Source organism: Odocoileus virginianus, chromosome 17, assembly GCF_023699985.2.
Source record: "Odocoileus virginianus isolate 20LAN1187 ecotype Illinois chromosome 17, Ovbor_1.2, whole genome shotgun sequence".
Taxonomy (NCBI): Eukaryota; Metazoa; Chordata; class Mammalia; order Artiodactyla; family Cervidae; genus Odocoileus; species Odocoileus virginianus.
Window position 1 is genome coordinate 40,198,996 of NC_069690.1, and position 25,826 is coordinate 40,224,821.

At 51.6% G+C, this 25,826-nt stretch overlaps 2 protein-coding genes and 1 long non-coding RNA gene across 6 annotated transcripts; 1 reads left to right on the plus strand and 2 right to left on the minus strand.

The window, feature by feature from the left end:
* Positions 1 to 5,870: 5,870 nt before the first annotated feature.
* HSD17B1 (hydroxysteroid 17-beta dehydrogenase 1) lies at positions 5,871 to 12,776 on the minus strand. Of its 4 annotated transcripts, XM_020888024.2 has the most exons (7): positions 9,608 to 12,776; positions 9,326 to 9,493; positions 9,003 to 9,182; positions 8,728 to 8,821; positions 8,126 to 8,303; positions 7,847 to 8,036; positions 5,871 to 7,049 (listed from the first exon to the last, which is right to left on the minus strand). In XM_020888024.2, the coding sequence occupies exons 1-7, from the start codon at positions 9,702 to 9,704 to the stop codon at positions 7,021 to 7,023; spliced, it is 936 nt and encodes a 311-aa protein (XP_020743683.1). In that variant the 5' UTR covers positions 9,705 to 12,776; the 3' UTR covers positions 5,871 to 7,020. The 4 variants fall into 4 exon arrangements, with proteins under 4 accessions (XP_020743683.1, XP_070335571.1, XP_070335570.1 ...); XM_070479470.1 differs by having other exon boundaries at positions 7,847 to 8,303; XM_020888023.2 differs by lacking the exon at positions 5,871 to 7,049 and having other exon boundaries at positions 7,786 to 8,036.
* Positions 12,777 to 12,876: 100 nt separating this feature from the next.
* NAGLU (N-acetyl-alpha-glucosaminidase) lies at positions 12,877 to 19,883 on the minus strand. The gene is made up of 6 exons (XM_020888022.2): positions 19,416 to 19,883; positions 18,454 to 18,601; positions 17,083 to 17,229; positions 16,844 to 16,929; positions 15,482 to 15,738; positions 12,877 to 14,312 (listed from the first exon to the last, which is right to left on the minus strand). Exons 1-6 carry the CDS (start codon positions 19,799 to 19,801, stop codon positions 13,108 to 13,110), a joined length of 2,229 nt encoding a protein of 742 aa, XP_020743681.2. The 5' UTR covers positions 19,802 to 19,883; the 3' UTR covers positions 12,877 to 13,107.
* Positions 19,884 to 19,936: 53 nt separating this feature from the next.
* Positions 19,937 to 24,843, plus strand: LOC139039128 (uncharacterized). The gene is made up of 2 exons (XR_011492338.1): positions 19,937 to 20,086; positions 24,530 to 24,843. It is a non-coding gene; the product is annotated as an uncharacterized lncRNA (long non-coding RNA).
* The last annotated feature ends 983 nt before the right edge of the window (positions 24,844 to 25,826 follow it).

The window sequence follows — 25,826 nt, forward strand, 5'->3', positions numbered from 1 at the left end:
ACCAGTCTTCTTGCAGAGACATATTAAGTTGCGTTTTAAAGAGAGGACCCAGGACTTCCCTGGCAGTCCAGTGGTTAAGACTCTGCCTGCAAATGCAGGGGACTGGGTTTGATCGCTGGTCCGGGAAGACTCCACATGCCAAGGGACAGCTAAGCCCCTGTGCCACAACTGCTGAGCCCTTGAACCTAGAGCCCTTGTTCTGCAACAAGACACCGCAATGAGAAGCCCTTGCACCGTAACTCGAGAGGAGCCCCGACTCACCGCAACTAGAAAAAGCCCTCACAGCAATGAAGACCCAGTGCAGCCAGAAATAAACTTTAAAAAAGAGAGAGAAGACCCAGTTGAGGAAGCAAACTACAAAGACTGAGGCAATTCCCTGAAACATCTGGACACACTGTTTCACATGCTTATACAGAGTCATTGTTGGAGGAGCTCTCTGGAGGACGTGACTGCCAATCGACCCTTGAGCTGGACTTGGGCAGTCAGAGGCAGCTCACCCCTCCCATGTCCTTGGAATGTAGTCTGCCTATGATTCCTCCAGTGGGACCTATTTCAAGCATGCAGCCTCTCAAGGGCAACATGCTGATGAGACCACCTGGATGGTTTAGGTGACTGAACCCAGGTAAGGCCTCTATAGAAACTTGGAGATTCTGGTGGGCAGGTGCAAAGATCTACTCTTCTTTCTCGACCACAACAAGCCTTGTATGTAAGTTCCCTTGCTTTTTTTAAAAAAAAAAAAAAAGCTTTTCTGGCCACACTTCATGGCACGTGGGATTGAACTTGCACCCCCTGCACTGGCAGGCTTAGTCTAAACCACTGGATGTCTGGGAAGTTCACGTTGCTTATTAAACCTGCCACCTTCCAATCTAGAGTGGTTGCTTCTTCCATCAGTCTGGGGGTCTTTGCCCCCAGTTGACAAATCAATGTTGGTGGCAAGCTGACCAGGAGACCAAAGAAATGGACCTTGGGAAAGAGGCACCTGCATAGGGTTGGGAAATGCAAGCTGGTCCAGTGAGCTTGTTTGAGGAACCACGCAGGGTGAACCACTGCAAAGACGGGAGATGAATATCCTGGAGTGGGTTGGCCACTGCTGTGGGCAGATCACTGGCACCAGTGCCCAACTAGAGGCTGAAACTCAAGCTGGAAAGTTAGAAGGAGAACTGAGGCTGGAGAAGCATGTGTGGTGCTCACTTCAGGGCTGGCAGGCAGGTGGGAGAGCAGGATGATAATTTGGAAATATTACCCTGCTGTTTGTAAAGCTAGGAGCTCATGAGCCGCCTCGAATTAAGGTCCAAGCACTTGTGACAAAGCCTGACCAGAGGCTAAGAGGTGGACTCCCTGGGAGAGTGAGTAGAGAGAAGGGGAAGGTGTTGTGGTGACTGATAGTCCAAAGACCAAACACACCTCATGCCCTAGGACCCCCTTATACAGAGGAAAACAAACCCAGCAGTGACCCCCACCCTCAGCTGGCACGTCAGCCCTTGTTCAGGAAACGTTCATGATGACAGAATAAACGTCCACTGAGGTTATTGATGTAGCTGCCAAATTCCAGCAAAAGGCCAGGGAAAGTATCCTAGCATGGTTAGCTATGGGATTGGGGGGAGGGGTGGGGGGACTGGGGAGAAGGCAGAGAAACAGCAAAATCACCACACAGCCCGCCCTCCTGCAGCATCTGCATAGGACTTAAGGGAAGGGGGAACAAGGTTCTCACTTCCTCATAGACTGGATCATTCTAGCCTGCAGGAAGGCTTGTCCCAATGTTGGGGGGGGGGGTCTCCTTGGGCATGTGAGACCCTGGATGTCCACAGAAGAGGGGCAGCTCCTAGATTTGAAGGGCTGATTGGGCCAAATTCACTGCAGGAATGAAAGCCAGGATCCTCCAGTCTGCCTCCATCACCAGTATACAGGATGTGACATCTGTGCTGAGCCCAGTTGTGGAACAAGAAGTTCATGATGTTGGGCAACCTGTGTTGATCTGGAAGAAGCTGACAAATCCCAGGAATGGGTATATACTGGCCTGCAGGGAAGACCCAAGACACAGAGGGAGCTCAAAAAGCCAGAATGCTATCCTGCAGGGCTGTAAAGAGTTTGGCAAAAGTAACCTGGAAGCCAACATGGTTTGACCTCATTACTGCCAGGACTGCACAGGAAAATATAAACTGGCTGTCCAGTGCTGTGTTGGTTGGCCTGTGGAAAGCCTTAAAACCTGAACAACTGTTCAGACCTGCCCTACCTGCCCCTAAATCCCTACTGCCCTGCCAACCCCAGCAGAGGCCTTGGAAAAACTCCTATTCAAGGTGGCTGCCTCCCACAGCCCAGGTTATAGGATGCAGGCCAAGATTGCCTCCCCGTGAGACCCATTGGAGGCAACTGGTTGTAGCTCAACACTGATTGATCTTCCAGTAATAAAAGGGGACAGCTTCAGTGGATACTGGAGCCAGTATACCCTAATTTCTTTTTCCTTGTTGGCCACGCTGCACAGTTTGTGCAATCTTAGTCTCCCAATCAGGGATTGAGCCTGGGCCATGGCAGTGAAAGCCTGGAATCCTGACCACTGGACTGCCGTGGAATTCCCCAGACATACTCTAACACATAGTCACCCTCAGAAGTTTTCCAGGCTCCCTCTGCACCACTGAATTACAGAGGGCAAATGGTTGCAATCAGGAAGGTCCTTTTCACAAAACAAATTGGGCATTCTCCCTGCCCTTGCACACACCCTGAAAATATCCAATACAAGGAACATAGTGGGCACTGGTATCCTACAAGGTCAAACTCTGCAAACCTCTGTCAGGGAATTCTGCCTCAGGGTTAAAGTAATGGAACCAGTGATGAAGCAACACCAACTGGGAACCTAGGGGAAGAATAGTAACTGTCTAGTGGGCGGGACTTAAGGAATTATACAGAAGAAACTATTCTAGAACTGCACTGCATGGGAATGGCACGCTCTGCCCTTAATGCTTTCATCAGCCTGGTACAGTTGCTAAAATGGTACAGTTCCAGATGGCTCACGGCAGCTGACTGTGGACCACGGAGAGTTGAACAAGCCCCCATCCACGTGGCTGTGCCCAACAATGCCACCCCTGCCGTCTTAGGAACCTACCATATAGTACTGGGCTTAGCAAATGCTCTTTTCAGTCTACACTTGGCTTCACAACTTCCCTTCATGTGGGAGGAGTGACAATGAACCTTTCAAGGGCTTCCCCATGGTCACGTGCAGAGCTCCTCCACGTTTCGTGAGATGGGAGCCCAGGACTTGTCCGTATACTCCTCCCCCACATCAGTAAAACGGCCCATTACATTGATGATATAATGTTAACATGTGCAGACTTGCCTCTGCTTTAGGACCCTCTGCAGATGTTGCTGGAACATCAGTGAGGAGAGGATGGGTGGTGAACTCTCAGAAAATTCAAGGCCCAGGCAACCCCGTAAAGTTTTGTGTCTCAGAAGCTGTGATTGATAAGTTACAAGCCTGTCCAACCCCTAAGAACATGAAAGAGGTGCAAGCCTTGTGGGGGATTTGGGGGTTTGGGGGGACTTTTATTCCCCACCTGGCCTGGTACCTCCATCCCTTACCCCACCTGGTAAAGAGAAAGGGGGTCAGGGCAGCAAGCCGCCTTTGAGATAGCAGGGATACCAGTGAAACACATCACAGCACTGGGCCTCTCCCAGCGGGGACACCATTGGCGTTAGAGGCGTCTGTGACTCCGAACACATGGCGGCAGAGACAACAGAAGGCGAGAGCACCCTAGGATTTTGGTCCCAGCTCTGGGAGGGGACAAACCCCAATACACCCCCATAGAGCCTCTTTGCAGTGTACACAGAACACCCCACCAGGTAGAGCCTTTCATGAAAAGAATAGTCTATCATGGTAAGAACTTCCCTTCTGGTCAAGAGCAGGGTTGAGACTATGTTCCATCAGCCCACCTTTGCCATGGTTCAACCCCCACATTAACTAAGTGGCCCATTTGCAACAAAAGGGTACCTTGTCTACCAGACCACTTTCTCTAGACATTCAAGTGCTACTTGGCCCTGAAGAATGTGGAGATGCCTCTATACCTGGAGTGGCCCCTGCAGCTTGTAGAGAGGTGGGGTGGGAGCAGGGGTCCCCGCTGGTGCCTGGTATACAGATGGGTCTAACCAGGGCACCCCACCCACTTGGACTGAAGCTGCTATTCTGTCCAACAATGACATCATCTGGGTGGAAACAGGAAGGAACTGCAGCAGCCAATGGGCTGAATGCAGAACAGTTGGACTGTTCTAAAGGATTAACCCCTCCGCAGCAAGAGAAGCCACTGTAATGAGAAGCCCCTGCTCACTACAAGTAGAGAAAGTCTGCACACAGCAATGAAGACCCAGCTCAACCAAAAGTAAAATAATTAATTTTAAAAAAGAATTGCACTTGTGTGCACACACACACATGCACTTGCCTGTACAGTTGGTGAAACGTGAATAAACTCGGGCGATTATAAAAATAAATAAAAGGGTTTACCCTACGGCTTGGACAAAGGGAAGCTGAGAGATGGATAAGCCCTGGTAAGGTCAAGATGTGTGAAGACATTTGTGTTCGTCTGCAAGAACCTGAGATGGTCCTCACCATCATCCACATTCTTCTGGCTCATAAGGCGCTGACATCTCCTAGCAATCAGGAAGCTGATGCCCTGCCTGGGTACAAGCTCTAGAAACTGACCCTTCAGTAGATACAACAGATTGGGTGCATTGAAAAAGCAATCACTGAAGAGCCTGGATGGGATGGCTTATTGTCAAAAATACCCAGTTACCCTTGAAATATAGTGATGTGGTTAATGCAGTAACAGCATGACCTTTGTGTTCTAAACAGTGCTCAAAGCAACTGCCAAAGGAGTCAGGGGGCATCCATCGGAGTTCCCAACCAGTGATGGGTTGGTTGTTGAAACAGCCTCTACTTGGAGTGGACCATGCACCATTAAAAAAGGGAAGAAGGTGGGAATTCCCTGGGGGTCCCATGGCTAGGACTCTGCTCTTTCACTGTTGGGGGTGCAGGTTTGACCCCTGGTCAGGGAGCTAAGATCCCACAAGCCATATGGCCAAAAAAAGAGAGAAAGAGAGAGAAGATGAAGGTCTGGTCTGGCATATCCAGCACCTCCCACCAGGCCCCCGTCCTCACACTTGACAGTGCTGCATCCTTGGTCAATATGTATGATATGCACAACCAGGTCAAATACCTAAACCTGCCACCGTCTTCTCTTCAGGGCCACGTGAGCACATTCTATGTTCACTGTCACAAATCATTAGACTGCAGTCTTTGTTCCCTCCTTTGGCCTGGGGAAAGGTACAGCACACACACATGCCCTTACTGACAGCACCCAGCAAGCCTTAAATTATAACCAACAAAGCCCGTCCTGAGGTCTCTAACGAGAAAGCTGCCCTCTAAAATAGGATGCCTCTGGACATTATCGCTGCCTCGCAAGGAGGCACCTGTGCGGTTACCCAGAGGACTGTGTATTCATACCTGACAAGCCTGCAAATGTATCTTCTTTATTAAGCTCCTCCTGGGGCACCCCTACTACCTTCCTCTGTCTGCAGCCTCCCCATCTAATCTCGATCTCCACCCCTCCTCCAGCACCCAACCTCAGAGGAAATCAATTGTCTCTGCAAACCTGCAACCCCTTTCAGTGGCTCCTGCCACTCCAGCTCCTTTTGCTGGTTTCCAGAAGGAGGATGGACCATTGGTCTGATCAGCCAGGCCTGCAGCCTCAGCTCGACCTCCTGGTGAGAGTCAGCTTCTGCGTGGGTCGGGATCTGCTGAGGTCCAGCCCCGGCAGGACCAGGAGTACCCAAGGGATGAGTGGCATCAGCGAGGAAGGCAGACAGACAGACAGACACAGAGAAGGTTGTGTAGAAGAGGTAGTTTTTTTGTTTTTTTTTTTTTTTAGGATAGCTCAGTTTTTATAGAATGAACGTTACCTCCCCCTTAAGTCACCACTAACTACATCAGATATTGGTTTGTGCTTCCGTCAATATTTTTTTCCCATGTTTTCCCCCTATGCATTCATCTAGAACGTTTCCAATTATAGGGTTTATACTTAAATGTCCCGTACATAGTCTTCTTGCCTCAATGGCCTAACATTCTCACTCTAACAAAAACAATGTTCCACAAATCTCAGGTATAGTGTAAATTCTTTGGACAATAAAACAGTACATGGGAAGGGTCAGAGTAACATGTTTGACCTTTCTGAGAATAGTACCATGAGAAAAACCTTTCTTTACCTGAAACCACAAAATCTCAATTTATAGTGATTAACTATTAAACAACAAAAACACCTCTAAAGCAGCAAAACACCTCTATTAATAGTGAGGTAATGTCAGTGTAATATAAATCTTCTACTGAAATCCTATATACTCCATTTTCTAATTTTACAAAAATACCCATAATATCCCATGTTGTTTAAAGAAAGAGAAACAATGAACAAATAGCAACAAGGAAATAGCAATAATGAAAACCCTTTCACCAAGGAACAAGTAAACTAAAGCAGTATATCTACTTCTAAATCCAAATACCTCTACTCTTTTCTATTCTAGAACATTATAATCTTTTAAGCAAGCAGCCAAACTATACCTGTGGCCTTTTCTTTTTTGACTTGATGTTTATGGTCGTGTCCTGGGTCAGAGCAATCATGAGCAGTTCCAAAAAGGCTTGGACTTTTCCAGTGAGGCCTTATTATTATATATTATATTTCCAAAAATTAATAGAAAGCCCGACAACAGTAAGACAGAAGACATACAGGGCCCCCGGGACAACCTCGAGGGGACGAGCTGCCTTGCAGGTTCCTTTCTCATCCCGGCAGCTCCGGAGGGGACATATTGGGCCCCCGGGGCAGCCCCATGTGAGGAAGAGCTGCCTTGCAGGTTCCTCTCTCATCCCAGGACCTTGTCATGGACTGGGTGCATCTCCGCGGCTCCAGACAGGGATCTCTCCTGTTGAGTGTTGTCTCGGGCAGGAGGCAAGGAGGGGGTGAGTGGGGCTGTCTCCTTTTGGCTCATTTAGGCTTGTTTCTTTACACATCTGGCTTCTACAGGGGAACACAATGACAACAGGAACACGCCTAGTAGTAACAATGTTAGTCAGTGCCTGCTATTAAGACCTCTAATACCAGCACTTCCAGGCACTATCTCAGTTCACTCTTATCACAACCCATGGTATTTGTGTGTCTACAGTGCTCAGTCGTGTCTGATTCTTTGTGATTCAGTGGATTGTAGCCCTCCAGGCTCCTCTGTCCATGCAATTCTCCGGACAAGAATACTGGAGCGGCTTGTCATTTCCTACTTCTGGAGATCTTCCTGACAGGGACCGAACCAGTGTCTCCTGCATTAGCAGGCGGATTCTTTACCACTGCGCCACCTGGGAAGCTCCCACATAGGTATCATACCCATTTTTCAGGTAAGAAAAGAGACTCAGAGAGGGTAAGAACGTTGCCTAAGGTTCCGTGACTCTCGGGAGCCACGTCACAAGCCAACTCTCCCCCGCCAGGTCCACCTAACTCCGCTGGCTGCAAACACCCCTAGGCCAAGAATACAGGGAATGCTCCCCCTGCCCTTCGGCGAACTTGAGGCCTGACCTGGAGCTAGCTCTTTCCCTTTCTGGGCCTCGGTTTCCGGAGGTATCACTCGGGCTAACACCGTCTTTCGGGATCATCCACCCACTGTGCGCGCTGGTGGTCGCGCAGGTGCAGCCCAGTCAAAGCCCCTTTCCTTTCCCCAAACGCACCCCATCCCCCCGGGCCGCAAAGGAGAGCGCGGGAGACAGCGGCGGATTAGGCCTTTTATTGTGGGACGAGAGGAGCGCGGAGCTCAGATGCCCCCAGTTTACCAGCTTCGGCCTCCGCCCCGGCGCCGTCGGAGCCCTCGGCGGCCTTGTCGTGGAACGCTGACTGGTGCGCAGCCGCGACGTAGCTGGAGCCGCTGGGGTCGGAGACGCGCAGCTGCACCAGCGGCAGGAACCGTTCGGTAGTGAAGTAGCGCAGGGCCGGGCGCGGGGCGCGCAGCGCCTGGAGGAAGACCTGCAGCGGCGGGAGGAGGCGCGCTGGCCCGGGCTGGGCTGGGGAGCCCGGGGGCCGCCCCCGCTCCCGCAGTCCCGCTCGGCGCTCACCTCTACCACCTCCTCCGGGTCCTGACCCGCCTCGCGTATGACCCGCTCGCAGTGGCGACGGTAGCGGTAGAAGAGGTCGCGGGTCTCGGCGTCCGCGCGGTCCAGCATCCCGCCCAGGCCGCCCTCCAGCTTCTCGGGGAAGGGGGTGTGCACTGGGCCGCATTCGATGAGGCTCACGCTGCGGGCCAGAGAGCGGCGAGTGAGAGCGGGCGGATGCAAGCCCAGCAGGGAGAGCCAGAGCGGGGCTCGGGCGGCGAGCATTTGAAAGCGGGTTTACAGCTGGAAAAGCGCCCCCACATCCTTTGGAGGGTGTGAGAGAGGCTCTGGCGTCAGAATGCCAACCTGGCCGGGTCACTTACAACGGTGTGACCTTGGGTCAGTCACCGAACCTCTCTGGGCCTGAGCTGCCCCATACCGACGCCTCAGCAGCAGGGTGGACAGGTGGAACGAGAGGACGCGTGCCGAGCGCCCCGTACTGTGCCGAGCGCAAACCAACGGGAGCCGCACTGGGGAGAATGCCCGAGAGCGGTTCCAACAAGATGGGGGTGCTGGGGTTCCCAAAGTCAGGGGTCGGGGGCCCCCGGGGCAGGGCGGTGACTCACTGGACCCCGAAGGGCTGCAGCAGAATCGCCAGACTCTCGCATAAACCCTCGAGCGCGAACTTGCTGGCGCAGTAAACGGCGTTGAAGGGAAGCGCTGGGAGGGAGAGAAGTCCGCTGGGGCGCGTCCGGGAGGGGGTCCACGGGGAGAGGCGCCGGAGGGGCCCGAGGCAGCCTCACCAGGCCCCTCCCCTTTTATTGGACACCCTCCTCGCCACCGCTCCGGCTGAGCCACCCCCGCCTCGCGCGCCTCTGGCCCTTGGCCGCGTTCCACTCACCCATCAGGCCGCCTACGCTCCCGGTCACCAATATGCGTCCCGAGCGGCGGCGCTTCATGTCCAGCAGAAAGGCCTGCAGCATCCGCACGGTCCCCATTAGGTTCACGTCCAGCACGGCGTCCACGCTGCCCTCCTTGTGGGCCTCCAGCGGCCCCACCAGGCCCCGGCCTGCGTTACACACTGCGGGGAGAGAGACCCGACCCCACCGCCTCACGCACGGCCCTCCTTCCGGCCCGTCCCCTCGTGCTCCGTGGGCCTCGGGACATCTTGGTCTGGACACAGACTGAGGAAGGCTCTTGGGCTTGTTTTGCGGGGAGGCTCACCCAGCACGTCCACGCGGCCCTCCGTCACGCGTGCCTGGGCAGCGGCTATGGAATCTGCATCCCTCACGTCCAGCTGCAAAGTCTCCAAGGAGCCGGGAGGGCACCCTCGGGACTGGGCGGCCTCCAGCAGTGGGCCCTGTGACGCCAGGTCCCTCAGCGTGGCGTACACTGGAGAGTCAGGGAGGACAAGGCTCTGAATTTCGGTCTTTCAGCCTTACTCAGGCCCCCTTAGGCCAGGAAGGAGTTGCTCCCGTCTCTCCACCACCCCGTTCCATCAGGTACCTTTGAAGCTCTGGGACGGGTCGGACGCCAGTCGCAGGGCCAGGTGTAAGCCAATGCCGGAGGAACAGCCGGTGATGAGTACCACGGTGCGGTCCATGGGGATGTGCGCAGGGAGAGATCCCGGCAATGCTGGGTTCTGGTCTCCGAGGATGGATATTACCTGCTTCGCTCCGCCCCTGCCCTCCGAGGTCCCCACCCCTTTGTTATGTCTGCAGCACAATCTCAAGGCTGAGCCCTCCTGTGGGTCCCTGGCCTGCTCTCCTCAACCTACTCTAGGTCAAGGCAGAGAAGAGGGCCCCTGGCTTAGAGAGCCCCTTCTTTAAGTTGTTAGTCAGAGGGAGGGTGAAGTTTTGCAAACAGGAGGTATGAGCTCCCATGTGGGCGCCGAGTGCCCTGGGCAGATCTTGCCCTGGCAAGCCTCTGTACCACAGGGACAGTTTTTTGCCAAAGTTTCCGGCTGAGGTTGTGGAAGTGTTTTGGAAGGGCCTTCTTGGTGGAAAGGTCAGGCGTGTAAATGTGTGCTCAGCGGCTCAGTGGCGTCTGACTCTTTGCCACCCCGTGGACTGTAGCCCGCCAGGCTCCTCTGTCCATGGAATTCTCCAGGAGTGGGTTGCGTTTCCTACTCCAGGGGATCTTCTTGACCCAGGGATCCAACCCATGTCTCTTGTGTCTCCTGCACTGGCAGGTGGATCCTTTACCACCGCATCACCTGGAAAGCGTCAAAGATGAGGGGTTGATACTAAATCTGAGGAAGCCTGGTGGCTGAGTCAACCAGGAAGCAGCCTGATCTGGCTTTGACTGGTGAGGGCTGTGATCCAACCTTGGAGGAGGAAGGGACTGAATAGGCACCAATGAGTGAAGATGAGCTGATCAACTAAATAGAGGGTGTTTTGAGAGACAAGAACATGACAGATACAGGAACTATGCTGAGTGGCAAAAATCACTGCCACAGAGATGATGTGGCCATGTGCTAGTTAGATGCTAATGTGACCCATTCTAATGTGATGGAAGGCTTTTGGTAATGCAGAATAACCCATTTTCAAAACAATACCAAACAGGTATTTTGGTAAAAACCTGTAGCAGCATGTTACATTAGGGTGAGAAAAGAGAAATCAAAAAGCAGAGAAAGGGGACATATTGTAGTCTCCAAGTACTGTTAAATCTCTAACTGGGCAAGGGTCTGATCAAAGAGTTCTTTTAAGAATATTGGATACTTGGAGATGACCACTCAGAAACTGGACTGGAGAATGCTGCCAGGCTCTTGATTTTAATTTAAGCTACATGTAAAGTATAACAAGCTTTTGTTAACCAGACACATTTTTTCAGTAACAGAAAGAATGGAATAAATGCCAGATATTTCCCCTGGGGATGTCCTGTCTCTTCAGGGAAATGTGGTCTGTATTCTGTAAGTTTTCCCCTGGCCTAAATTAAATGATTATTTGTTCCAGACAAAGGAGTATTTATTAGACTATTTCAAAGTGACACCATCAGGGCTTCCTGGATGGCTCTGTGGTAAAGAATCCTCCTGCCAATGCAGGAGACATGGGTTCAATCCCTCATCCAGGAAGATCACACATGCCTTGGAGCAGCTAAGCCCGGGAGCCACAACTACTGAGCTCATGTGCCCTAGAATCCTGGCTCTGCAACGAGAGGTGACTACAGTGAGGAGCCTGTGCATTGGAACTGGGGAATAACCCCCACTGACCGAAACTAGAGAAAAGGTCACACAGCAATAGACCCAGCACAGCCAAAAAAGAAAAAGTCACACCATCAGAAAAATGTCAAATAGTTCAGCTACACACAGTCTCTAAGAGTCTGTATGCCCTGGCACTTTAGAAATGATATGCCACTGATATAAGGGATTCACCTTTTCAGTTTTTCAATATTTTATCAATATAAAAACCACTGCCACATCCTTTGAAATTCCCAGGTGGCTCAGTGTCTGCCAATGCAGGAGACGCAGGAGATGCATGTTGGATCCTTGGGTAGAGAAGATCCACTGGAGGAGGAAATGGCAACCCACTCCAGTATTGTTGCCTGGAGAATCCCATGGACAGAGGAGCCTGGGGGGCTACGGTCCATGGGATGGCAGATTTGGACTTGACTAAGCACGTCTGAGCACGCCATGTCCTTACACTTTCTTCTTCAACTAGGAGTGTTCTCAAATCTAAAAGTGTTCTTGAGTGGTCTTCTCTGGTGGTCCAGTGGCTAAGACTCCTGCTTCCGATGAAGGGAGCCTGGGTTCAATCCCTGGTCAGGGAACTAGATTCCACATGCCACAACTAAGAGTTTGCATGCTATGACTAAAGGCCTGAAGATCTATGAACTAAAGATTGAAGATCTTCTGTGTCACAACTAAGACTCAGTGCAGCCAAATAAATTTAAAACTTTTAAATTAAAATTTTAAGTATATGTAAATTTGAGTATATTTAAATTTATTTAAATTTTAAAAGTATTCTGTTTCTCATCATTAGTAAATGTTTTAGCTTTCTAAATATTTGTATTTAACTGTTGCTCAAAGGGTTTTGTTTTTGCAGTTTAGAAACTTTTAGGAATATAAAGACTATCCCTTCTGCTTGAAACAGCAGGGGTGAACACTAGCCAGACTAGCCTAAGCAAAAAATGAAAAGATTCTTCACTAAGTACAGTGATTAACCTGATATAAGTTAGATTTGGAAGGAATGTTTTAATTACCTCTTCTAGCCTGAATACATGAATTCTTTCAGATCAGGAAATACTAGACAAAGAAGCAGCAGCTGATTATAATTTGGTTGATGGCCTGTCAGATGTGCTGTGATAAGAAAGCTGAAATGATGGTTGAAGGGGAAAAAAAGTTGCATAAAATTAGCTGTAAGCTATATAGAGGCTTGTTTTCTGAAGTATTCTTATAAGAAAAATAAATATTTGTAAAAATGGTTTCCATGTCAGGTATTTGTGCAACTAGAGCTGTATTCTATTCTTGTGATATTTCATTATTTTGAAAGATTTATATAATCAATTCTGGATGTTTGACCAATAAAACTAAAAACAAAGCACGGAGGAAGCCAAGGCGAGAGGGCAGGGAGAACTGACCTCATCAGTGTTCATGCCACAGCCCCGAGTCCTCCCCGGCGTCATGGCATTGACATTCTTGTTTTTGTTTTGTTTTTTGCTGTGCCACATGGCATGTGGGATCTTAGTTCCCTGACCAGGGATGGAACCTGCACTCCCTACAGTAGAAACACCACTGGACCTCAAGGAAGTCCAGCACTGACATTCTGACACACCCATCCAAGTGATTTACCAGTTTATTAAGTTGTATTAAAACAGTACTTTGATCCCAAATTTGGGATGTGGAGGAAGGCAGCTCAGCCCCTCCAGACAGTCCGTGCCTGACCCCATGGGCGTGAGTTCCTTCACTCAGGCCTGTGGCGCTCCTGTGACACCTGCCCAGCCCCAGGCCCTGGGAACCTGCCCAGGTTTGGAGTCTGGGGAGAAGGTGGCTTGAGGGTGGTGAATTTTCAGAAGGAGCCAGCCCGGGGGTAATATTTGAGGAAGAGCTTCTTGACCAGGTCCACCGTGTCTCCTTCAGGCTGGCTAGGATAACTCTTTGTGCCAAGAACAAAGGTCTGTTCGAGCTGGAAGGCGTTCCTGTCGAACTGGTGCTGCTGGAAGGGGACACCCTGGACCAGGCTCTCCACCAGCGTCTCTGAGAAGAGCCGCCAGCGGGGGGCGTAGTAGTCAGCCACCAGTCCCGCCAGCTGCTTGTTGGCGTAGTCCAGGATGTTGCCCTGTGGCCCCCACAGAGTCAGCTGGTAGCGGCTGTTCTGCTCATAGAAATGGGCCTCAGTCTCACTGACCGCCGCCAGTCGGGCCTGCTCCAGCCAGCTGCCCAGCAGGAAGTGACAGTCACTGGCCAGCACCTGGTCAAGGGCAGGCAGGAGTTCGTAGGCCAGGATGCCGCCTGCCCTCGTCAGGGGAACCAGCTCCTTCTTCAGATAGGCGGTTCTCACCTCTTCGTAGTACAAGCTGACCAGCTCCTGGACTGCCTGGCGGGTCACATCCACCAGGTCGTAGCGGAAGATCGGGCTGCTGGCCAGGGTGGGGGTGGCTGCCAGCAGTAGCCGCCAGGCTTCGAATACATCTGATCGGTTGTACCAGACGGTGGTGACCATCTGTAGGGATGGTCGCCTGACCAGCGGGCTGTGATTGTGTCCCCGGCACTCCTCGCCCGAGCAGTTGTAGACACTCCGGAGCAGCAGCCGCCACGCTGCCTCTGCATCCCCATGGGAGACCCCGTACCGCCGCGCTGCAAAGCTGGTCACCCAGGCCCCCAAATCGGCCACTGGGTCCTTCCGCCAGCCCAGCTCGGCCATGAGGGCGTAGACCACCTCGTTCTGGCCGATGCCCTCAGGGGCCATGCCCGTGCCTACCATGGTGGAGTTGGGGAAATGATGGGCGGTTGTGGGGCCTCGGTTCACAGACTCCAGGGCCCCGAACAGGCCGTGGTTGCCCCCGAAGTTATGCAGCATGCACCAGATGAAGGGCTGGCCCTGGAAGGAGGCCGTGCGGACGTACACGGGCTGGCTCTCAGCAAACAGGTCCAGAACGAGGAGGCGGCCACGGGGCACGGCCCCCAGCACAGCTGCCACCTGGGCGGGCCCCCAGAACTCAGGCTGGTGCTGGAAGAGCCAGCCTTGGAGCAGCCACACGGCGTCAGGGTCCACTGTGGTGGGGCAGAGGACAGGAGGGTGATGAGAGGAGAGAGGGGGCAGGGAGCATTCACCCCACTTTACAGAAGAAACAGAGGTCCAGAGAAGTTAAATGACTCTATCATACTCTATCATTTCCCTGTAAATCATCCCCCCCACCCCCATCATCAGGATATTCCACATACCCTTCCCCCTGGGACTACCAGTTGAGTACTGCAAAGCTTCAGGGAGCATCAGAATTACCCACAGGCCTGGGCCCCAGCCCCCCTCATTCTGATTCAGGAGATGGGGGAGATTAAGAACCTGCAGTCAAACAGGCCCTGGGGTGACGCTGCTGGTCCCAGACCACACTTGGAGCACGGCTGCTCAAGGAAGCTTGAGCCAATTCACCCCAATCTGCCCCTTCCCAGCTGACACAGAGGCCTCTCCAAGCTATTCCTGACCTGGCCCTTCTCCTGCCCTCCCGTTAGTGGCAGGGAGGAGTGCTGTGTTCATATTTGTGTGCCAGGAAGGGCGCCTTATTGATTGGGCACATCTCTAACCTCTAGCCTACCAGCATGCAGATGTGTGCGTGTGTTAAGCCACTCAGTCGTGTCCAACTCTTTGCAACCCTGTGGACTGTAGCCCTCCAGGCTCCTCTGTTCATGGAATTCTCCAGGCAAGAATACTGGAGACGATATGCACACCTTCCTCCAGGGGATCTTCCCATCCCATGGATTGAACCTGTATCTCTTGTGTCTCCTGCATTAGCAGGCAGGTTCTTTACCACTAGTGCCACCTGTGAAGCCCTCAGCATGGAGGAAGAGACCAAATAAAATATTTTCAATAGCCAGCACTTAATGACACTTTACTCTGGGCCGGGCATCAGTCTATTTATGAGTGAGCCCCTTTGGCAAATGAAGCAGCCAAGGCACTGGGAGGGAGGTAAGCTCTGCAAGTCTCGCAGGCAGGAAGTGGCAGGGCTGGCAAGGGAGCAGGGTATCTGCTCCGCGGCTCACCTGTCAACCACAGCCTGACTAAATGAGATGATGTGTGTGTACAAGTGCTTGGGAAACGGTAAAGTGCTGTGTGTCATAGTGAGGTGTTATGATTCCCCATCCCTCCTCCCACCCCCCTGACCTCTGCCACCTCCATCTCAAGGGCCCGGGGGGACTTCCTTTCTCACCTCCCGCTGGCACCATACCTGCGATCATGGCCTGGTAGACAGCAGCAGTGGCTGCAGCCAGGTAGGAGGGCTCCGAAGACGGGGGCTGCATCTCGTTGAAAGTGTCAGCCCCATAGATGTGGTCCGTGCCGAACTCTTTGGTCAGCTCCCGCAGGAAAAGGCTCCCCACGAGGGGGAAGAGGGGATCTTCTGGAGCCAGGAGGAAGGAGCAGGAGTAGGAGCAGTTGAAATGGCCCCAGCTGCCCATCTGGGTGACATTGACCTGAGGGAACACCCTAGTGCAGGGGAGGGGGTGACAGTTCAGACATTTATCGGAGGCTGATGGAGTACCTTCCTCCAGCCTCTCTGACACCTGCAGTTCCGGGAGCCCTCATGCCTCTGGGCCTTTGCCCATGCTGTGCCCTGGGCCTGGAGCTCTCGCTTCCCCCCCTCCCTGCTGATGCATCTGGTTACTCCTTGACATCCTTTTCGTGTCCCCTGTCTGGAAAGCTTTGGCTCTCTCTCCTCCTCCCACAGAAAATGAGATGGTTGGATGGCATCACCAACCAATGGACATGAGTTTAAGCAAACTCCGGGAGATAGTGAAGGACAGGGAGGTCTGGCGTTCTGCAGTCCACGGGGTGGCAAAGGCTCGGACATAACTGAGGAACTGAACAACAACCACCCCCTCCCACTGGCTGAAACAAATGACACCACCTCTGCGCTGAGCCCTTGGTGCCCCTCCCTTCCCCAAGCAGAAGTGACCTTGACGGAGAATTGGGCCCACATCCATTTCTTATCACTGGGTTGTATCCCCCTGGCAACGTGTCTCCCACCAGGAGCAGGGCCTCCATGCACCTTCGTGGCTGCATCCCCAGCCCCCAGCACAGGCCCAGAAAGTCTGACAAATGTTGACTGAATGTATGAATGAGGTTCTTGCCACTGAGATGGGAAGGCCAAGCAGTGGCCAGTGAGGCTGGCAGCATGTGCTGAGCGCTGAGGGCAGTGGGAACCAGGCGCTTATGGGCCCAAGGGAGGTGGTAACCGATGCTGGGGGCCCCTGGCAAGGCTTCCTGAAGGAGAGGAGGCCTCAGTTGGACCTTGAAGAAATTGACCAGCCACAGGAGAGGATGGGTGTATAGCACAGAGGAGCAGAGGAGCACCCCTACCATCACTAAGAGCTGCCATTTGCTAAGACTCTCTGCCAAGCATACATATATTTTACAAGTGAGGAAACTGAGGCCCAGAGCAGTCAAGGTCACATGGCTAGTCAGTGACAGAACCAGGAATCAAGCCCAGGCCTACATCCAGAGCTTGAGTTTTTCTTTAAATTGTGTCTTGCAGGGGAACATATATTCTCTCTCTGAGCTGAATGGGGAGGGGGGGAGGGTGGGACATCACCTGGTGAGAGCCTTGGGGACATGCCCTGCGAAGGCCGGCAGCACAGGGATCATACCAAACGAGCGCATCCGGTCAAGGATCCGATGCTGGGAGAAACAGAAGGGTTGGTGGTGAGCATGTCCCCCCCCACCCAGGGGGAGGTCTCCTCTCTCCCAAGGCACATAGAGTCCCCTTGCTCCCACCCCAGACCTGTGACCATCCAGCATCAATTCTGCCCCTTCCATTCCCCATGCTTTTACCTGCAGGTAAAGCTGCTTGAGGTGCCAGGAGGGGGGCAGGGGGCCACTCCAGGTGTGCAAGTTGCCCATGCGTCCCCAGGCCAGGAAGGCAGGACCAGTGAAGTATTCGTCGATCTCTGTCTGGGTCAGACCCAAGGCCAGATACACCTGAGGAGGAGGGCAAGCCCCACACATATAAACCACTCATCTCTAGTCACTGATTCGTTCACTCAGCAAACACACATCCATCTCTTCTCTGTGCCCTAGAGTTCCTAAGACAAGCTCTGATCCCTGCCTGCAAGGAGCCCACAGTTCAGAAGAAACAGATCAATGAGCAGGTGAATTTGCGAATGTCACTCTTGGTGCACAGGTGGGGTGAGGCACACAGGGGTTCTCCCTCAAATGGGGAAGGGGCTTAGAAGGCTTCATGGAGCAAGCAGGGCTAGCATGATGGGTGAGGGCAGCTCTGCAAGGAGCTTAAGCAGCCGCAGGTGCAGCCAGAGCTCTCGGGGCTCAGGCATGTTAGCTCCCAGGCTGGGCAGAGCCCAATGGTAACAGGGAACTCCTAGGTGTGTTCAAAGTTGAAGGTCTCCCCTAGATTCACATTTCAGAAATGACACTCTGGTACAACTCTGAGAGCCAGGAGTCTTGTTTTGAAAGGAAAATTTTTCTTAGAGAGCTAAGTGCTAATGACCAGGAGTTCACTAAAGAAGTGTAATTTATGCATGTCTCAGCCAGAATGGAATCTGACCTTTTAATCTCATTAAGTCATCCAAAAGGCCTCCTAGAAACTCAAGATACTTATCAGGCCTTTACCCTAAAATAACTTGCAATTAATGTCTGTCAGTCACAATTCTCATCAGGCAACTTCTAACAGTCTCGTGACTTAAAAAAAAAAAAAAGCCCCTACTTCTCTTTCTCAGAGCGCTCTTTCAAGTATCTGAACCTGTTTCCCAAATGGCAATTAGTAAAGTCTCCCAAATAAACTCTTCTTATACGCAGGCTCTTGCATTATTTCTTGGTTGATGCTCTTCAGAGGCTGTGGTGGGCAGGCGACCAAGGAGAGGGGATTGAGAGCCTGAACTGGGGCCATGAAGAAGGATGGAGAGGAAGAGGACAAGAAAGAGCAAGAGCTGCTAATGAAACAGAATCCAGAGAAGCTGACTGACCCACGCTGGGGTGGGGAGACAGGGAAACCTGGCTTCTTAACGTTTACAGGGGGTGCTGGGGTCCAGCCCTGGGGACGTGCTCTCACATGTGTGTCTCAACCGTGGAAGCTGGGAGGCTGTAGCCTTCACTCCTGCTACCAACACTTCTGGAGCCCTAGTCTCTGTGCCAAATACTGAGCTGATGCGGGGGAAGGGGGACACCTGGGGTGTGGTGGGCACCCACCCGCTGCCAGATGGCCTCCTGGCCGCTCCAGGCCAGCGCCAGGTTGATTCCATTCAGCGCCATCCAGTCGATCTCCTGCTCCCAGCGGGCCCAGTCCCACCACAGGAAGGAGTAGCTTTGTGTGCACACATTCTGGTAATAGCGGTACCTGCAGGCAGGGGCAGGAGCTGGGGCATGGCCCTAGGGGCAAAGAGGAGGTCTCTCAGCCCTGAGGGTCTATAATTGGGGGAAGAACTGGGGGAGCAGCCTGCTCTGCCACCCCAGATGGAGCCCAGAGAGGAGTGGCTCCGGGTGTGGCCCCTAGTCTACTGCGTCACTCCAGGATCCAACCCAGGTGGAGCAGAGACTCTGAGGCTTGAGCTTCCGAGGTGTCCATCCACCTATCCCCAGCACTCAGCTCTCTAGCCCCCCAGATATCTGAGAGGGCACAATCCATTTTCATTCCTACTCTGGGTACAGTGTGCCCCTGTCCTGTAAGGGGGACCCCTCTCCCCACAGTCTAATGGGGAGACAGCTGTGTGAATCCATCATCTCAGGGCAGTGGGGCAAGCCCTCGAGCAGAGGACTGTGCCAGGCTGGGTGTCACTCCTCAGGGAGCATCTTCGAATAAAGGGTAGGGTAGGAACGGAACGGCATTTACTGCTCACCGATTGTGCACCACAAATTCTACACCCCGCACCGTGCAAATCATCACAATAAGAACGGCACCACCACGGTAGAGGTCATTGTTTCCACTTCTCCATTGTTTCCCGCTGAGGCTCAGAGAGGCCAAGTGACTTGCTCAAGGATACTCAGCTTTTAGAATCAGAGCTGGGGTCTGAGGCCAGTGCTTGCTAGCCGCCGGGCGCTGGGGCGGGGCGGGGACTTCGGCACGAGTTTGCGCCCCTAGTTGGGGGAGCGGGGCGGGAACTGGGGAAGCGGGAGCTGCAGGGGAGCCGACCGGCTGGGGCCGGCCGCGGTACCTGTTGGGTGTGGCCTCGGTCAGCTCCTCCTGCACAGCGGGCAGGGGCTGCGGTAAGCGTAGCTGAGAGCCCGACCAGGCCACGTGGCAGCCGCAGAAGTCGCGCAGGTATCGGTGGAGCCCAGCGGCGGCGGCCACGCCCGTGGAGCCGAGCACCTGCACCCGTGTCCCGGCACCGCCGCCGCTCAGGCGGTAGGTGTCCAGGCCGGAATCAGCCGCCAGGGAGCGCTCCACCGACACCGAGAAGGCGGCCGCTGGCCCGGGCCCCAGAAGCCGGACTAGCAGCTCCCGCACGGCGGCCGCCTCTCGGGCCTCGTCCCCGGTCGAAACTCCAGCCGTGAGGAGGAGCAGGATCCCCAGGGCCGCGGTCACCCCCATGGCCTCCATAATCCAGCGGTCCTCAGCCCGGCTGTGGCCCCGCGGGGAACCAACAGGGACTCGGGACGGGTCGGGACCAGGGGCGGGACGGCCGTGCCCAATCATCTGCGGGCCTCAGGTCACGTGGAACTGAAGGTAAAACACCCGCCGGCGGCCGGGAGACCCAGCTTCCGGGCCCCGCACCAGCTTCTTGTGGATGTTTTCCGACCACACTTGGTCCAAGAGCGCGTGACTCGAATGATTTCAGAAGTCCAGGACCGGATGTGACTCGCAGCCCTTCACAAGCGCCTTTGGGTATAATGTGCTTTCACGTACAAATCATTTTCCTTTCATCCATCCTACCATTTGATAAATATTTGACATTGATTTTGTACCAGACAAAAAGAGGTACAAAGAGGAGACAAAAGAGGTCTCCCTCTCCTGGGGAGACCTACAAACCAAGTACTTATATAAACAAAGATTTATATTATACAGTTGACCCTTGAACTGTATAATAACTGCGCGTGTGTTAGGAGTGCTGACCCCGCTGGCAGTCAAGATAAAACTTTACAGTCAGCCCTCCTGTGTCCAGGGTACTACACCCGCAGATCATGTAGTACTGTAACTCATATTTATGGGAAAACGTTCCTGTGTAAGCGGACCTGCGCAGTTCAAATGGGTGTTGTTCCAGTGTCCACTGTAGTTGTGATTCTGTGCAGGGTACCCAGCCAAAGGCTTCCAAACGGACGTGACATTTAATCTGAATTAAATCGGGATTGACTAGGAGAAGACGGAGGGGAAGACCATTCCTCGAAGGAAAAAACGCATGTATGAATACCCAGGAAGGGTAAGGAAAGAGCTGAGCAGGTTTGAGGAACTAAAAGGTCAGGACGTTGGAGGACAGATGTGCCATGAGAGCCTGGGCTGACCAAGGAGCAGGGCCTAGTGGATGTGTCAAGGGCTCTCATGTGATCCATAAATGGTAGCACCTGCTGAACAGGACGGGCGTTATCTTTTTTTTTTAACTTCTCATTTTATACTGGAGTATGGCCAATTAACAATGTTGTGATAGTTTTAGGCACACAGCAAGGGACTCAATCATACACATACATGTATCCATTTCCCCCCAAACTCCCCTCCCTTCCAGCCTGCCACATAACATTGAGCAGAGTTCCCTGTGCTATACAGTAGGTCCTTATTGGTTATTCATTTTAAGTATAGCAGCGTGTACACGTCCATCCCAAACTCCCTAACTAATCTGTCCCCCCATCCTTCCTCCCTGGCAACCATAATTTTGTTCTCTGTGACTCTGTTTCTGTTTTGTAAATAATTTCATTTGTATAATTTTTTTTTGGATTCTGTATATAAGGCGTGTCATATGATATTTCTTCTTCTCTGTCTGACTCACTTCACTCAGTATGACAGTCTCTAGGTCCATCCATGTTGTTACAAATGGCATTATTTCATTCTCTTTAATGACTGAGTATTATTCCACTGTGTATATGTACGACATCATCTTTATCCATTCCTGTCAATGGACATTAGGCTGCTTCCATGTCTTGGCTATTGCAAACAGTGCTGCAATGATCACTGGGGTGCATGTATCATTTTGGACCATGTTTTCTCTGGACATATGCCCAGGAGTGGGATTGCAGGGTTCCATGGTAGCTCAACTTTTAGTTTTTTAGGAATTTCCATACAGTTCTCCACAGTGGCTGCACCAATTTACATTCCCACCAACAGTGTAGGAGGGTTTACTTCTCTAGGACGGTAATTATCTTCATTTTACATACTGGGAAACTGAGGGTCAGAGAAAGGAAGTAACTTTGAGAAGATCAATGACAAGTAGGACATCAGGACTAGGACTAGAACCAGGAAGTCTTAAGTCTCTGATGAGTGTTCTTGCCACCATCCCCTGAGAGGTGCAACGTTTCATGCTGCTTACCGGCAGGGAGGGGTTGAGTAGGGCTTTGTGGTGGCCAGGAGTGGTGGGCCCTTTAGAAAGACTGCACTTCCTAAAAGGATCCTGAGCCCTTTTAGAGGCAGATGTAGCTTTTACCGGATTGTCAGGCCTGAGTGCAGCTGCTTAGAGACAGAAAAGGGGTCAGAGGAGGGTTGCCAACTCAGGACATCCAGAGGGAATGTGGGAATCCACTCTGTCCCCTGCCCCCAGGTTCAGACTCAAGCTTTGGTGCCCACGGCCTTGTTCCTGGCTCAGTGGGCAGCAAGTGCAGGAGGTGCAACCCTGTTCCATTCCACTCAGTTCCTAGCATCAGAGGCTTTTCAGCTTTTTCTGGAAAGAAGCTCCTCGACCTGCCCAGAGAGATGGGCCCTCGTGGAGCTATAGCTTGTATCACCCCAGGCCCCTCTCCACTCCAACACCCCCTCCAAATACCTCTTGCTCCAGGTGAGATTCTTCAGACTCTCCTCCTCCAAGGACCTGTTTTAGCAGCACTCTGGGTCTCAGGGAATGCACTGCTTGGGGGAACTGAGCTGCAGGCGCACAGTCAGGTTCAGGTTACCTCTCCGTGGGGCCTTCATGCAGAATGGCAGATGGTTGCTGGCAGGGACAGTAGGTTGGGGACACCATTCCGGAGGTTGGTAGCACATTCACAGCCTGAGCTCGTGGGATGTGTGGCAGGAGCCTCACCGATTAGTCCGGTGCGTCACACTGTCTTTCTCATCTTCCCTGCCAAGCTGGGAACTGTTTGAGGACAGTAGAGGGCTGGCTGAAGAAATTAAGGTGCACTGATAGGATGAAATATCATTTGCCTTTTTAAAAAGTGAGGAAGATGTATTGGTGCTGATTTGGAATGTTCTGCAAAGTACATATATATTTTTTCAAAAGGTCAAATCACTGGATATAGTACATCCCGCTTTTTTTTTCTTTAAATGCTATGTAAAAAGTGCTTACCTTGTGTAGGGTAATGGGGTAGAAAACTTTATTTTTGGCCATGCTGGGTCTTCGTGGCTGTGTGGGGCTTTCTGTAGTTGTGGCAAGCAGGAACTGTTTTCTGGTTGTGGTGTGCAGGCTTCTCATTGCAATGGCTTCTCTTGTGGCAGAGCATGAGCTCAGGAGTGCGGGATCAGTAGCCATGGTGCACAGACTTAGTTGCCCTGAGGCATGTGGAACCCATGTGCCCTGCATTAGCAGGTGGATTCATTACCACTGGACCACTAGGGAAGCCTGGAAGACTTACTTTTACATTAGGCCCTTTTGTACGGTTTGAGAAGCCACTGCAATGAGAAGCCTGCAGTCTCCTTTCTCCTGGGTCCCGGTGTGCACAAGGTTCTGTTTGTGCCCTCCAAGAGTCTGTTTCCCCAGTCCTATTTAAGTTCTGGCAGCTCTATGGTGGGGTTAATGGAAACCTCCTCCAAGAGGGCTTATGCTACTAGGGAAACAATGGAAACAGTGACAGACTTTATTTTTGGGGGCTCCAAAATCACTTCAGGTAGTGATTGCAGCCATGAAATTAAAAGATGCTTGCTCCTTGGAAGAAAAGTTATGACCAACCTAGACAGCATATTAAGAAGCAGAGACATTACTTTGCCAACAAAGGTCCGTCTATTCAAAGCTATGGTTTTTCCAGGAGTCATGTATGGATGTGAGAGTTGGACTATAAAGAAAGCTGAGTGCTGAAGAATTGACACTTTTGAACTGTGGTGTTAGAGAAGACTCTTGAGAGTCCCTTGGACTGCAAGGAGATCCAAGCAGTCCATCCTAAAGGAAATCAGTCCTGAATATTCATTGGAAAGACTGATGCTGAAGTTGAAACTCCAATACTTTGGCCACCTGCTGCAAAGAGCTGACTCATTGGAATGAACTGAATGGTTTGATCCTTTTACCACATGACACATTTCATTTTTTCAATTACTGTGTGTGAAACAAATTGTCCATGCTCTCCGCTCCTGTATTATCTCTTTCGTTCCTGCCAGCCTGCCCTTTGCCTGTGCACCCTCCAGATCGCTTGGCCCTCTGCCCTGCCAAGCCAGTTCCCTAGCTGTCACAACCCCACTAGGATCCCACCTGCCTTACCTATAAGGAGGAATGAGTCCTTCCCTGTCTGGCCACCAGGGAGCAGCCCATGCCTAGGCCTTGCCTTTGGAAGGCTGGAGAGAGGAGCTCCAACTCCCTGTCCACCCCATGCTCCTGAGCAGAAAGAGGTGCCTTCCTGCCCAGGTCTTCACTGAGGGACAGGAAAAAGAGACAGGTCCTGAAGATGGTGATGGAATTGTCCCCTATCCTTATAACACCGAGCAGGCCCAAAGTCACCCTCTCCACACTGTTCTAGGACCTCAAGAGGACATTCCCTGATGGGGGCACAGACTCACTCAGCAGATGTCTGGGGTCCAGGGATTCCACAAGAAGGGGAATCAGGGTAAAGGTTTAGACTTAAAAATAGGAGCAATGGAATTCCCTGGGGTACAATGGTTAGGACTAAGACCCCATAAGCCAAGGGACCAAAGGAGACAACAACAACAAAAGCGCAACAGAGCCACCGTTCCCCACTCCCACCCCAGGGCTCCTGGGAATTCCCACTCTCTCAGGGTTCAGTTCTATTTGGTCCCATCTTTAACTGGCTGGGCTGGGATCAGCCCAAGGGCACTAGATCCTAAATCCTTAGCTAGTGACCCACTGACCCAGATCTTTTGGGGGGAATTTCTTCCTGGGGAAGTTCCCGCTTCCTAGCCCCACTTTATTGATCTTTTCAGGAAGTTTATCAGTTTAAACTCGTGTGTTTTTTTTTTTTTTTTTAGTATATCCACAGTTGTGCAACCGTCACCATAATCTAATCTAAATATCATCATCGTCCCCAAAGAAACCCTGCCTGCAACACCACCCAGCAGCGGATACTGGGCAACCACCAATCTACATCATCTCTGTAGATTTGCCCTTTCTAGACATTTCACATAAATGGAGTCATACATTATGTGGCCTTATGTCTGACTCTGAGGTCCATTCATGTAGCATGTATCAATGTCATTCCTTTTTATTGTAGAATACCCACTGGAGAGATATACTACCTTTTGTTTATCCATTCACCAGCTAATAAACATTTGGATCATTTCCATTTGGGCTATTATGAATAATGTCACTATGAATGCTTGTGCACAGGTCTGTGTAGACATTTTTTCACTTTCCTTGAGTAGATACCTAGAGCTCAAATTTCTAGGTCCTAACTTAACCCTACATTTAACATTTTGAGAAACTGTCAGGCTGCTTTCCAAGGCAGCTGCACTATTTTGTTTCCACCAGCAGGGGATGGGGCTTTCAGTTTCCCCACAACCTTGTCAACACTTGTAATTGTCTTTTTAAAATTATAGCCTTTTTAGGGGGTGTGAGGTCTCCTCGAGATTTTGATTTGCATTCTCCTAATGACTTATTATGTCAAGTATCTCTTCATGGACTTATTTGCCTCATGTTTTCTTTGGAGAAATGTGTATTCAAATTCTTTGCACTTTTTAAAGACTGAATCTTTGTCTCTATCACTGAGTTGTGAAAGTCCTACATATATTCTAGATATAAGTCCCTTATTAGAGATATGCTTTGCAAATATTTCCTCCCAGCATGAGGGTTGCCTTGATCCTGTCCTTCAAAGCACAAATGTTTTTTTAATTTTTGCTAAAACCCAACTTATCTTTTATCTTCTTTTTATCATTTGTGCTTCTAATGCCATTTCTAAAAACCACTGCCTAACCCAGGGTCAGGAAGATGTACTCCTATGATTTCCTCTAAAATTTCTCTTACATTTAGGTCGATGATCCATTTTGAGTTAATTTTTGTATATGGTGAGTCACAGCCCAAATTTGTCATGTGTGGATAGTATTCTAGCCTGGAGAATCAGTCCATGAGGGTCGCAAAGAGTCGGACACTACTGAGCGACTTTCACTTTCACCCAGCTGTACTAACACAGGCTGTTGAAAGGACTGTTCTTTATCCATTGAATTATCTTGGTCCCTGTGTGGAAAACCAGCTGACTATACCTGTTTGTTTCTGAACTCTCAATTCTATTCCATTAATTCCAAGTATCTATTCTCACTAGGCCTCCCTCCC